The 13,108-nt window shown below is 45.3% G+C and overlaps 1 protein-coding gene and 1 pseudogene across 2 annotated transcripts in view; both read left to right on the forward strand.

Moving 5' to 3' along the window:
• Positions 1-8,779, forward strand: part of Ddx11 (DEAD/H-box helicase 11) — a 117,739-nt gene extending 108,960 nt beyond the window's left edge. Inside the window, exons 23-24 of one of the 2 annotated variants that reach the window (XM_076549780.1) lie at positions 7,424-7,524; positions 7,805-7,889. In XM_076549780.1, coding sequence (XP_076405895.1) covers positions 7,424-7,524; positions 7,805-7,874 — 171 coding nt within the window. In that variant the 3' untranslated portion in view covers positions 7,875-7,889. Of the gene's footprint in view, positions 1-7,423; positions 7,525-7,804; positions 7,890-8,728 lie in introns of those variants that run through there. The other variant, XM_076549777.1, reaches the window with a different exon arrangement.
• LOC121826556 (putative sperm motility kinase W pseudogene) lies at positions 1,318-2,203 on the forward strand (annotated as a pseudogene).
• Positions 8,780-13,108: the final 4,329 nt, after the last annotated feature.

The following is a 13,108-nucleotide window of genomic DNA, read 5'->3' on the forward strand; positions in this document are numbered from 1 at the left end:
GAAATCTACAGTGGAACTTCTGAGGTGGAATCAACATCTGATGACCAGTGACAAATGCTCACCATGTTTTTCTCTTGAGGAAAGAGCCAACTAGGCAAGCAGCACATCCCAGTCCTCTTGACTGACATAGTTAAAATGTTCATGGGACCCAAGCATCTTGATGGAATGGAGTTCCATCAAGCCACAGCTGTATCTTGCTGCTCTGCCATACACACAGTAAGGGCTTACTTCAGAGTGCTGCTAGCTGGTAGAATTGGGAGAAAGATCATCAATGTATTGCTATGAGGTGATGTGTAGAGATGGTAGTAGGCTGCTCCAGAAAGTCCAGAGTCCTGCAGGGCTAAAGGAGCCATGGAAAGCTCCTTCTCTTGTTCACCATCCTGCTCTCCCTCTGTATGCCAGCCACGGTCTAGATGACAAATGAGTTCCTCCGTGGAGGTGTCCTGACTCCTTGCATTTCATATTACTGCTTACAGGAGATTCTAGGTCTAAACACTGCCTTCTAATCACTAAGAGCACTTGCCACAGGCTGTAGGAAAGGCTGAGTCCATCATTGGACAGCAGAAGAGCTCACAATGTGGAGAGCCAGGCTCATTCACCCAGGACACTTGTAGAAGCTCCTAATGCAGTCAGTGCATTAGGCTTGCCAGGAATTCCTGTGCCCACATAGACATCATGGTGGGGTCCTGCTCAGGGTTTTGTAAAGTGTGGTGTCCTGTTATTTTTCAGCCTTCTGTCTCAGAATGGAGACAAAAAGGACAGATATGCAGAGTGTGACAGGGACTTCCTTGTAAGTCGTCACCATAGGAGCACACACCAGGCTGAAGTGATGGAGAGAGCTGTTCCCTTGGGACACTACACATGACTGGAAGGTACTAGAGGACTCCTGCAGAGGACAGAGTGAGAGAGTGAAGGTGAAATGTGCCTGAGACCAAACATGGAGACAGTCACCGTGGGCTATATATACCCTGCTGTTATTGGTCCATTCCTCCCTCAGACCCCACTGTGGGGGATGAGTGTCCTGTATATAAGGCTTGATACTGGGCTCTAATTCTATCCTGACAGACCAGAGAACTCATTTTGGGAGCCTGTAGATCTCCTTACAGCTATCTAGTTTTTTTAGTTGTTGAGTTTTGACTTCACAATGACATGTCTGCACAGTAGCACTGTGACCACTCACCTCATGGCCTGCCACCCCCAAAAGAAGAACTAGAAAAGTCCATAAAGGGTCCACTTATCATTGGCCAGAGTGTTCCTATGTGAAACTGGCCTGTCATTGCCTCCCAGGCACCCAAGTGGCTATAAAAGTTGTAGACAATGCAGAGCAGGACCTCTGGTTCATCGTGTCAGATGGTGACCCTGGATAAACTACACCATCCTAACATGATTCGCCTCTTCCAGGTTATACTAACACCACCACATTACTACTTTGTGACTGAGATTGCTCCTGCAGGAAACTTGTTCCAACTAATAACGGTGGAGGGCCGGCTGCAGGAAGAAGAGGCACAGAAGATATTCAGGGAGATCCTGTCAGCCATCAAGTGTTGCCATGAACTTGACATCAACCATCAAGACCTGAATTCTGAAAATATCCTTCTAGATGAGGAGGGCAACGTGAAGCTGGCAGACGTTGGTCTTTCCACCAGGTTAGAGCTGGCACTGTACTGTAGGGGCAATGTGGGACCAAGACCGTCAATGCCCCAGAGCTGGTCCTTGGAGAAGGCTATGATGGGAAGAAGGCAGATGTGTGGAGTCTGGGTGTGCTGCTGTATTTTATCACCCCTGGGTATCACTCCTTCCGAGGAAGCACCCTGGAAGAGATCAAGGGGAAGATCATCACTGGCACCTGTGACATTTCATCTCATATGTCTGGACAACTTGAAAACTTAATTCCCTAAATGCTGACAGTTGCCCCAGAGAGGAGGCCCTCCACTGAAGACCTTCATCAACATCCATGGCTCATGAAACGAGAAGACAACATCCCAAGTGACATCCACTTAGATCCCAACGTCCTAGACACTGAAGGGTTCACAACATGCCCCCACAGTTGGGCGTGTTTGCTCATGCCTGGCGGACCTGGACACTTTCGCCTAGCCAGTTCCAGGGCAAGATAGCCATTTTCAGGTCAAGGCATCTCATGTGACCAGGATCCAAGACTTTGCATGGTTACATAGGCGTGCAGCGTGGCCATGTGTTCTACAAACATGCGTGGAGAAGATACATCGACCCGTGCATGCCCAGCCTTTATAAGCCGGCACCATATTCCCAGCTCTTTCTTCTTCTCCACACACGTGTCTCCCACAGGCCTGAGCACTCTCTGTCCCTTTTATCTTAATAAAATTCTTATTAGCGGATTCTGTCGTGTTTCGTGACATTTCTTTGCAGGGTAATAGCACAGTGCTGCAAAATAACTCACAGACACACTGTCGTTTTGGGTTAATACCAAAGCCATCTTGTAATGCTTTGTAGAAAAATTACAATGAAATGATAAGGACATACTTCATCATCAAAAGGCAGTCACTCAAGGAGCTGGGGTTTGCACTTAGCTGAACCACCTCAGCCAAGCCTGTGGACCCTGGTGTTGCACCTCCCCCATCCCTAGCACATCTATCCATCTCTGGTCTTCACCTAAAATGAAGGGCCAGTGAGCCCACTTGGCCTCATCCACACCCAGCCCTCACAACAGCTCTTACCTGTTGTTCTGATATCACCAGGGCAGAAGGTGGCTAGAAGTGCCTCCATGCTACTTGCTTGTCTCCAGAAGAAGAGCCCAACTTGTAAGTCTGCCCTCTATTCAGAGCTTTGGCTGCCCCAAGTATCTGCAGCAACATATTGGAAGAGGAAATTCCCTGTGTCTCTTGGGCCAAACTTTGACATGGAATAGGCTTCGTCCCTTCTAAAGATCGGGTGCTTCAAGAGCCTGCACAAGGGAATCAGGGCTTGCCTGTCAAGAGAGTGCTGCTTCCCACAGACTCCAAACACACATGCTCATCCTATGTTCACCAACAAAATGGCTCCCCTGAAAGAGGCATGCTGTAGAGCCCAGTGAGGAATTGGACACCTAGGTATTGCCTATGCTGTCTTTCCCAGCATGCTTTTCTCTATAGCATCACTATGTTTCAGACTTCATTACCCAAGCTGCATTTCTCTATATTGGCATGTCACTACAAACTACCTTTCCCATCATTGCTCTCATGTCCACCACTTCCATTTCCCTTTACATGGCTAAAGTTTCTAATGTCAAGTTTCAGCTTTGGCAAGGCAGATTTGAGTCAAGATGTTTGATTTTTCACCACAGGCGACAGGGAGATGTCTGTTCTCCCTGAGCTGGCATTGTTATACATTTTTCTTTGCTGATACTTTTTCTGGAGCTGAGTCAAATCCTGCCCACTCAAGTGAGTATTTGAGGAAGCTGCTTTTGTGCCCAAACAAAAATCACTGGGGGCTTTTCATCTTTCCCAGCCAGTCAGTAAAAAGAAGTGAAAGCACTCAAAACAAAGCTTTCCTACAGTTCCTTCAGAGAGACTCCTTCCCAGACAGCTCTGGGTTTAGTCCCAGCTCATCCCTTTCCTCAAACAGTTCCTGAGGCCAAAGTGGCATCTTTGTTCCTCTGCTACCTCCTTCAGGAGGTAGGGGCTTCTCTCCCTGAATCTGCCTTAGCTTTTCCCCAAGCTACTGCTGAAGCTATCACTTAGAATACAGACACTGATTTTTGTTTTTCTCACTAGCAGCCTTCCACATTTCATGCACGTTTTGGGGAAGAATCTGTCACTTCCACATCCTGTCCTGGCTCAGATCCTCCCCAAGATAGAGTCCCTTATGTGGCAGTGCAGGTGCAGAATCAGTTCGGCTTTATTGCTTCCTCCTCCTGAACTTTCCCATGTGTATGGCTAAGTTCTAGCTTCAGAAGGAATTCTAGATCCTGTTTTTCTAATATAGGCTTGAAAGAGACAGTGCTAGCTGAGAGAATTTGTCTTTTTCCAGGCAGTCTTTTTTATTTTTTTTTATAGTAACCACAGGTGATTTTTCTATATGTATCATTAACAGGTGGATCTTATTTTGTCCTTACAGAAATACAATCTGAGAAAGAAAGTTCTGAGAGGCTTTTTAGTTTTTTTAGAGAGAGATTATGAAGTTTTCCCCAAGAAAGCTTTCAGTTTTTGAGAGAAAGACCACCCATCAAGTGTCCCCAAAACTTCTGTTCTCTAATCTTTGGCTTCAATGGCCAAGAGGAAATTAATTCTGTTTGTATGGTGTTGTACAAATTTCCTCAGGCACTGCTGACTGAGGGTTGGTGGGAGGGTGGTGCTGAGATCCTGTTTCATCCACATACGCCTCAGGGGAAATTCTCTCCTCTGCCACATTGGACCTAAAGCTTCCCAGAGGAATCTTTTTTGACCCGTTAAGCTCTTCTTTGATAGACATTTCCTCTGATTTTTTCCAAGTTTGTGTTCCTAACCAATAGTTAGAATATTAAGGACATGGTTCCTCTCTGTTGCTGCTGTAACTTTTACTTTATATTATATTCCTACATTCTACTTTTCTAAGTTTTTCTTACACTAGATTACTACACTCTACATTCCTTGTTTTTCATAGAATTTTAAGATAGAGTGAAATACTACGTTGCAGCCTTACTCAGGTGCCTTCCATCCACTTATTTTCCTCCAGAGCAGAAACAGCCCTGTGGGGAGCCATTCTCCAGCTGTAGATGGGTCCTGCAGAGGGCATAAGGAGTTGGCAGGAGAAGGAAGTGAGCCAGGCCATGGTGGTTGGGAGAATCTTGCAGCCTGACTGACTAGCACCCAGAGTGTTTGTTTATTTATACAGAATTTAGTTAACACGGTTACATCATGATGTTCCAAAACATAGATCATATCATTTTTATTTTTGGACATGTGTTTTACATCTTTTTGCTCATCTTTTCGTCACCATTAATAAACTATGACAGAACAGAGTTATCATTTCCAATCATTTCCCTCAAGTTTTGACATCATTAATAAACAGAGTTATCATTCTTACTCATTAACCCCATAACCCAGTTTTTGAGAATCTAGAGGCATATGACAGCCTGTGCTCAGGCTGATTGTTTTGGTTGCTTCAAGGACACTAGACCAAAACAAAATCTTGAACCACCCTGGGCATATTGCCATGTCTTAAGCAATGTATTATTAACTGTTAGTGGTCAGAGTGCCCAGGAGAAATCCTCAGGCTAAAGCTGATGCAATCATTATTTAAATTCTGGCATAATACTATCAATGTTCACATTTATATCCTTATAAAATTTGTCTGTATGTCTAATCTTGGCATTCTGTTCTTCCTTGTTCATATGACATTATAGTGGCTCTACATGAGCTAACTTCTAAGAGAGGGAGGTCCTAACACCTCATACTTTTATCATCTTTCTACTCCATACTTTGCTTATCTATATGTCTTCATGTAGGGCAGAGTTGTATGCCACGTAATTGTCTGAGTGTACAGTGGGAAGTAGCTTGTAATCTGAACTGTGGAAAATTCCTCTAACCTACCAAATCTTGTTGACCTTTTTAAATTTACTTTGTTTTGAATATCTTGTTCCTGTGTAAGTAGGGAAACAGATGTTTCAAAAATGTCTCATAGCCTTATAAAGAGACCTCTGGCTTCTTTATGTGTCACAACCTCCAAGGCATAAGGAAAACCTTCTAGTAGAGGATATCTCCCTCAAAGTGGAGGGGGGCATAGTATGTTCAGGACTTTCCTGGGTAAGCTTAGAAGCAGCATTCCTGGGAGAAGGAATAAATGATTCATAAGGAATTTCCCATCATTCCAACATCCTCAAATTCTTCAAATATTAAAAGTGCCCCAATTATGTAACAGGTGGAGGTGAAAACCAAAGGTGGCATAGCAGCCATCATATTTCACAGCTTTGCTGGATCTTTATCAAGCAGCTGTGCTGGCTTTATGACTTCTGCCATTCCATTCAGATTGGCTGTGCCAAACCCACACCTTCATTATCACTATGAAACCAGACCAGTCCAACAGCTTCTCATGGTGCTTTCTCACCAAGTTTTTACTAAGTTCTCTGGTTAGTCCCTGTTCTCAAGCCATTTAACTGTGACCAGCTCCCACTTCCCTGCACCCCAACCCCATACTCTTGAGCAGGGAGTAATGAGGAATATGCAGGTAGAAATATAGAGGAGAGAGATCCAGCTAGAAAACACAGGATAGCCTTGGGAGGTCCTGGGTCCAAACCCAATATCAATTTCTCTCTCTACCAAAGGGCTTTTAAAGAAATGCCAAGGGATGAAGCAAAAACCTCCTCCCAGCATAGCCAAGTGTAGACCATTCCAATCACCTGGTAACCATGCATGTGGTCCAGCCATCCCATAATGCAGCCTTGCTCTGTAAAGCAAGCTCAAATCTCATTAGGAAACCTTTATGGGTTCCCACACTAACCTTAGGTTACTACGTGTTTTCTAAAGATCTCTCATCATCCAATTAATGAAGGATGGCAGAAGGCTGATTATTGAGTGTGTGGGGGGTGTTCTTGGTCCTTGCCTGTATCCTGGGAAGGATGCATTTCTTGGGCACAACTCCTATGGCATCTCAATGCTAATTTGCTCTGGATAATGCCCCTCATGATACTGGGACTTAGGGAGATCTCACCTCATACCAAAAATCTGGCTCATTTCAAGGGTGCCAGTGATGGGAAGTGTCACAAAGGCAGGCACTCACAAGAATCCACAGTTGGGCATGTCTATTAAGAGGGTAGTGCATTTCATGCTGTAGAAAGGGAGATGCGTGGCCTGTATCCTCTGTGGGTGTGTTTGTAGGACCTGTTCCAGGCTAGCTCTTTGTCTGCCTTCTGCAGATGGAGGAAACAGGCTGCATCCTCTGTAACTTGTGGAACGTGGTCCCTGGAGGGGTGGTGTGCTTCTTCCCTTGCTATGAGTACCTGTTCCAGGTACATGTGCATTGGGACAAGACTGGCCTGCTGGCATGTTTGTCTGTCAAGAAAGAGGTGAGTGCCCCTTAGCCTGATTATGAGGACATTGCTACCTGCAATTCTTCCTAGCGGCCCTCAGTCTTGTGGAATTGGCATGGTTTATATTCTCCCAGCTTCTAAATCTACCAAGTCTAGGTCTGGACACTGGCTGCAGGGATTCCCCAAAGCTTGATTACATGTTCCATGCCCAGGCTCAAACCCCAGACTGAGGCTCAAGACTCAGTCTTTTGAAGCTTTTTGCTGGGTGTCCTTCTTCCTTCAGTTATTCCAAGAGCCCAAGAGGGTAAGCCAGGTGGAGCAGGTGCTGATGGTGTATTGCAAGTGCATTACGGTCAGAGATGGAAGTGAGGCTGGATTCACAGGCCCTCTGTGCCTGGCAGCTGGGAACAGCTGTGATCTCCTAGGTTTGGCTTAGGCACTCTGGTGTGGCTCTCCTCACAGTGCTGCATTCAGGCAGGAGGCCATCTGACAGGGGCCTTGCTCCTCTCTGTGGTTGGAGGGAAGATGAGTGAAGGGATCAACTTCTCTGATGACCTGGGTCGGTAAGTGTGATGTCCTTTTGTCTGCTGGGGCTGAGGGCCCTGGGCCCTACTTGGCGAGCCATGCCATAGGGTCGGTACCCATATGGGCAGCTTGGGGTCTGTAGGGTGTGGGTGTAATATCTGAACCCTTTCTCCATCTGGCTTTTTGGAACAGAGAAGTGGGCAGCCATGACTTGGAATCACACACAATTAGTTCAAAATAGCTGGTAGTTGATCTCATGTGGATGACCACACCATGGCTGTTTGTTACTTTTGCCATGGGCCATGCAACCCACTGCAGGTGTGTGGTGATGGTGGGGATGCCCTACCCCAACCTTAAGTCTCCAGAGTTGCAAGAGAAGATGGCCTAACTGGATCAGACCCTTGTGAGTGTCTGCAAGGTTTCAGAAGATGAAAGGAAATGTCTAGGGAGGGAGTGGTGTAGAAAGCCCTGGATGCAAGGACTGCATTCCAACAGCATATTGTACAGATGTTTTCATTCTTCCTCAGAGGTTTTAGAGTATACCTCTAGCCACCTTCATCTTCTCTATAAAATATCCTATAGCACGTGATGTTGACTCAGACCCATGAAACCTGACCTTGATCCAAAGCCTTTGAAAACAGGCAGGTAAGAGTCAGTTCTGACCTTCCATTTTCTTTCTTTCTTTCTTTCTTTCTTTCTTTCTTTCTTTCTTTCTTTCTTTCTTTCTTTCTTTCTTTCTTTCTTTCTTTCTTTCTTTCTTTCTTTTTCTTTTCTCAGTCTAGGCCTCAAGGTAGGGCTCCCCCAGGGAAGGTGTTGGTGGAGATTCTGGGTATGAAGGATATAACCAATCTGTAGGTGATCTGGGCTGCTGCTGGGGCAGATGGATAGGTTGAGGGAGGAGGGATTTTCCTGTTGTAGTGTCCATTTGAGAAGCAAATGAGGGAGGAGACCCAATGGACATGAAGTATTGGTAGGCAATTGAACTCAAGAGTCCCAACCTGTGTGTCTACCCAGGCATGGCCATTAGACACCAGAGGGACTTCGCCAGCATTGTGCTCCTGGATCATTGCTATGCCCACCCTGCTGTCCTGGCGAATCTTCCAGCCTGGATATGGGACCTTTTGAAGGTCAAAGCCACCTTTGGTCCTGCCTTTGCTGCTATGGGGAAGGTTAGGTTTGTTCCCTGTGTCCCAGGCTTCCCCAATGAGAAATGAAGCTTCTCATGGCTTTTCTCTCCTACAGTTTCATCGAGACAAGTCACACCTGAGTCTGGTGTAGGATCCTCTTTTTTTCTCTCTGCTTGACTCGACCTTTGTGTTGGGCCTAAGATGGTCAATAGCATTTGCAGACTGTGAAGTCTACACCAGCCTTCCAGAGGCAGTGGATTCCAGTGTTGTGACTTACATAGAGAAACCACCAGGACAAACCCAGTTCATCCTGAAGGAACATGGCCTGGGGCACCTCATTTCCTGAGAGCGATTTTCCCCACAGCACCTAGCTCAATTTAGCTTTCTCTTGGCTTCAGGAGGCTGTGTAAGCAGCAGCTCTCTGCTCTCTTGTGAGGCAAGACCCACCCTGCCATCATCCTGTGTAGAGACAGAAAGCTGTTCTTGGAATCCAGTCTCAGCCTCAGATGTCCCTATTCAGGACCCTGCTGTCCACAGAGACTTCACATTCAAGCTGTATTGACTGGGTTTCCAAAAACAGGTGGATCTCTCTTGTTTGGCTGCTGCTCCTTCCTCAAGCCAGGGGACCTTTTTTCTTCATCCACCTAAGAAGAGGCCAATACCACCACAACTACCATGGCATGGGCAGCAATGCCAACAGAATCATTAGAATTTCAATGTGACTATTCTAGAGTCCGTGTGTGTGATACCAGGGCATTTTTGGCTATGGTGAAATATCGTTCGCTTTGCAATAGTGACCCCAACTCACCTCCTTTTGGAACCCAGAAAAAATGCTATTCTGACTTAATTCTGAGACCACCAGGGTAGCAGGACGACAGCCCACGATCTGCTGAGCCATCTGCATCTGGCAAGGCCACCCTTTCTCTACTAAATAAAGGGCACTGTTCACATGGAATGAGGCCTGGAGTCACCATTGTTTAGTGTGTGTGTGTGCTCTCAGTTCTAAAAAAGGTAGGCAAAGTTCTCTGGGGTGGTGCAGTAGGTAAGGTTGTCACATGAGACAGTGGAGCTGGCACATGGTGTACACAGCCCCAGGACATGAAAAGAGGTAAGGCAAGATGAAGGGTAGTTGTCAGCCACTCGTCCATCTGTGGACAACAGGAACTTTAGAGGTCCACTTGCCCAGGAGCCTCTTCAAAAGGATGATTGGACTCCGCAACAATGATTCCAAATGGACTATGGTAAATCCATTAAGCTGATTAACACCAGGGATAAATCGAGTTTGGACTACAAATTGCTCAGGACAATTTTGAGATGACTGGCTGAGATGATCCAGATTCACAGACTGCTCAAGCAAGGACTTGAGACAAGCCCTGTACTTGGCTATTATGCAGACACTGGACAAATGATATAACTATCTCTCCCAGCACTTGACAATTAACCCAAAAATTTTCTTTTCAGGATTCTCTAAAGATGTCTTTGCCCCCAGAAAGCAGGAAGTAATTTTAAGAAAATGGTGCCCACATTCCCAAGAGGTGGGGTGGATGTTTTTTAGTCATTTAATGAGTTATGAATACTGTCATTGTTTACTATGGTTGGTTACAAGTTATTAATTGTTAATGGTCTAAAAAAGGATAGACAAAGGAGATTAGATACAGGGTTCTTGTTTAAAAATAGAGGAAAAATGAGGATATAGAAAAGAGTATATCATTGAATCTACTCAGAAAAAAAGGGAAGATATAGAAATGATAAGATAAAAGGTAGATTTTTGGATCTACTCAGAAAAAAAGAGAATATGAATATGATAAGATAAAAAGGGAGATTATTGAATCTATGCTTAAAAAGGAACTACTTGTTTTAAATAGAATAAATAATGAAAAATTTTTGTCTGAATTTGTCAAATATTAATGGACTGGACATTGTTATATATTAATGGAGTTTTTTGCCTGAATCTGTCGAATGTTAATGTATATCTTGACTGTCTATACTGTATATACTTATTGGATACAGTTCTCTTGTATTAGTTATAAGCTTTTTTAAATTTTAGACAAAAGAGGGGAAATGTGGTATATGTGTTCCCCAATATATTATTGTGCACCCTAATAAATTTATCTGGGGTCAGAGAACAGAACAGCAAGTAGATACAGAGGCCAGAAAAGGTGGCACTTGCACCTTTAATCCTAGCATTCCAAAGGCAGAGATCTGTCTGAATCTCTGTGAGTTCAAAGCCACAAAGGAAACAGCCAGGGATGGTGATACACGCCTTTAATCCCAGATAGTGATGGCAGGAAGCAGAAAGTTATATAAGGCCTGAAGACCAGGAATAGACCCTGTTTAAGCTTTTAGGGTTTTAGCAGCAGTTCTGCTGAAATTCATTCTGGATGAGGATTCACAGGCTTCCAGTTTGAGGAAACAGGATCAGCTGAGGAATTGGCAAGGTGAGGTGGCTGTGGAGTGTTTTGTTTCTCTGATCATTTAGTGTTCACCCCAATGCCTGACTCTGGGCTTGATTTTATTAAAAAGAAATTTAAGATTCATGTTACACCCAGTGATCCTGCCCTTGGCATTTCACCTGACTGTTCTCAGATTGGCACCTGCCTGAGGACAGGTCACAGGGTAAAAGTGTCTTCATGATTTTCATTTTCTTCTGTTGTACCAAGAAGCGCCCCCGGTGAGCCCAGCTCCCCCGTATTCAGAAAAGACTGTCCTTTGCTTGAGATTCTGCAAAATCTCAGAGGCAATGCCTTTGTCACCTGGGCAGGACTCTGATTTGCAAATTGCTTCCACACTGAAATAGTCATTGCAGAGGCAGAGGAGGAGAATGAAGAGGAAATATGCCCGGGCTTAACATGGAAGCAGTCACCACGGGCTATATATAGCCTGCAGTGATTGGTCCATTTCTAACTCAGACCTCACTGAAAATATCCTTGTAGATGGAGAGGGCAATGAGAACTTGACAAACTTTAGTATCACAACCAGATATAGAGCAGGCACTGTACTGCAAGGGCAATATGGGACCAAGAACTTCAATGCCCTGAAACTGGTACTGGGAGAGGGCTATGGTGGGAGGAAGGCAGATCTGTGGAGTATGGGTGTGCCAATATATTTTATCAGCGGAGGCAACCCTTTCCAAGGGAACACCCTGGAAAAAATCAAGGATAACATCATAATATCATAAAAGCGACCTATGATGGTCTAGCTCATGTCGCTGGGTAACTTGAACACCTAATTCACTAAATAATGACAGTTGCCACAGAGAGGAGGCCCTCCATTGAAGACCTACAGCAACATCCCTGGCTCGTGCAATGGGAAAAAAACATGTCAAGTGACACCAACTTAGATCCCAATGTCCTAGACACACTGTCATGTTGGGTTAAATATCAATGCCAGCTTGTAATCCATTGTAAAGTGAAAATACAACCAAATGATAGGGACATACCTCATCATCAAAGAGCAGTCACACAAGGAGCTGGGGTTTACACTCACTAGGCTGCCCCCCCTCACCCAAGTCAGTGGACCTTGGAGTTGTGCCTCCCCCTTCCCCAGTGCATCTCTCTTTCTCTGGTCTTCACCTAAAAAAAAAAAAAATAAAAAAGGGAGGCCAGTGAGCCCACCTTTGGCCTCTTTCACACCCAGCCCACACACCAGCACCTGCCTATTTTACCAACAGCACCAGGGCAAAGAGTGGCTAGAAGTGCATCCCTGGCTCTATGCTGTCCCCAGAAGAAGAACCCCACTTGTAGCAATGCCCCCTGTTCAGAGGTGCGGCTGCCCCAAGTATCTACAGCGACATATTGGAAGAGGAAATGACCCAGCACCTGCGCCATACTTTGACATGGTAATGGCCTCACCCCTTCTGAACTTTGGGTGCTTCAAGAGACTGCACAATGGAATCAGGGCTTGCCTGTCAACAGTGTGCTGCCTGCCTTGGGCTCCAAACACACAAGCCCATCCTGCGTTGACCAATAAAGTGGATCCTCTGAAAGAGGCCACGTGCAGAGACTAGTGAGGAATTGGGCAGGCAGGAATTGCCTATGCTGGCTTTCCCAGCATGCTTTTCTCTATAGCATCGCTATGTTTCAGGCTTCATTTCCCAAGCTGCCTTTCTCTATATTGGCATGCCACTACAAACTACCTTTCCCATACTGCCTCTCGTGTCACCACCTCCATTTCCCTTTACATGACTAAAGTTTCTAAAGTCACATTTCAGCTTCAACATGGGAGGTTTGAGTCAAGATTTTTGCTTTTTCACCACAGGATATAGGAGATGTCTGTTCTCCCTGAGCTGACTTTGTTATACGTTTTCCTTTGCTGACACTTTCCCCATGGTGAGTAGTGCATGTTCAAGGAAGGTGCTTTTGTGCCCATCAGAAAAATCCCTGGGGACTTGCTCATCTCTCCCAACCAGTCAGTAAAAAGAAGTTAAAACACTCAAAAAAAGCTTTCCTATATTTCCATGAGCGAGACTCCATTCTAGACAGCTCTGGGTTTGCTC

Source organism: Peromyscus maniculatus, chromosome 13 (genome assembly GCF_049852395.1).
Source record: "Peromyscus maniculatus bairdii isolate BWxNUB_F1_BW_parent chromosome 13, HU_Pman_BW_mat_3.1, whole genome shotgun sequence".
Lineage (NCBI taxonomy): Eukaryota > Metazoa > Chordata > Mammalia > Rodentia > Cricetidae > Peromyscus > Peromyscus maniculatus.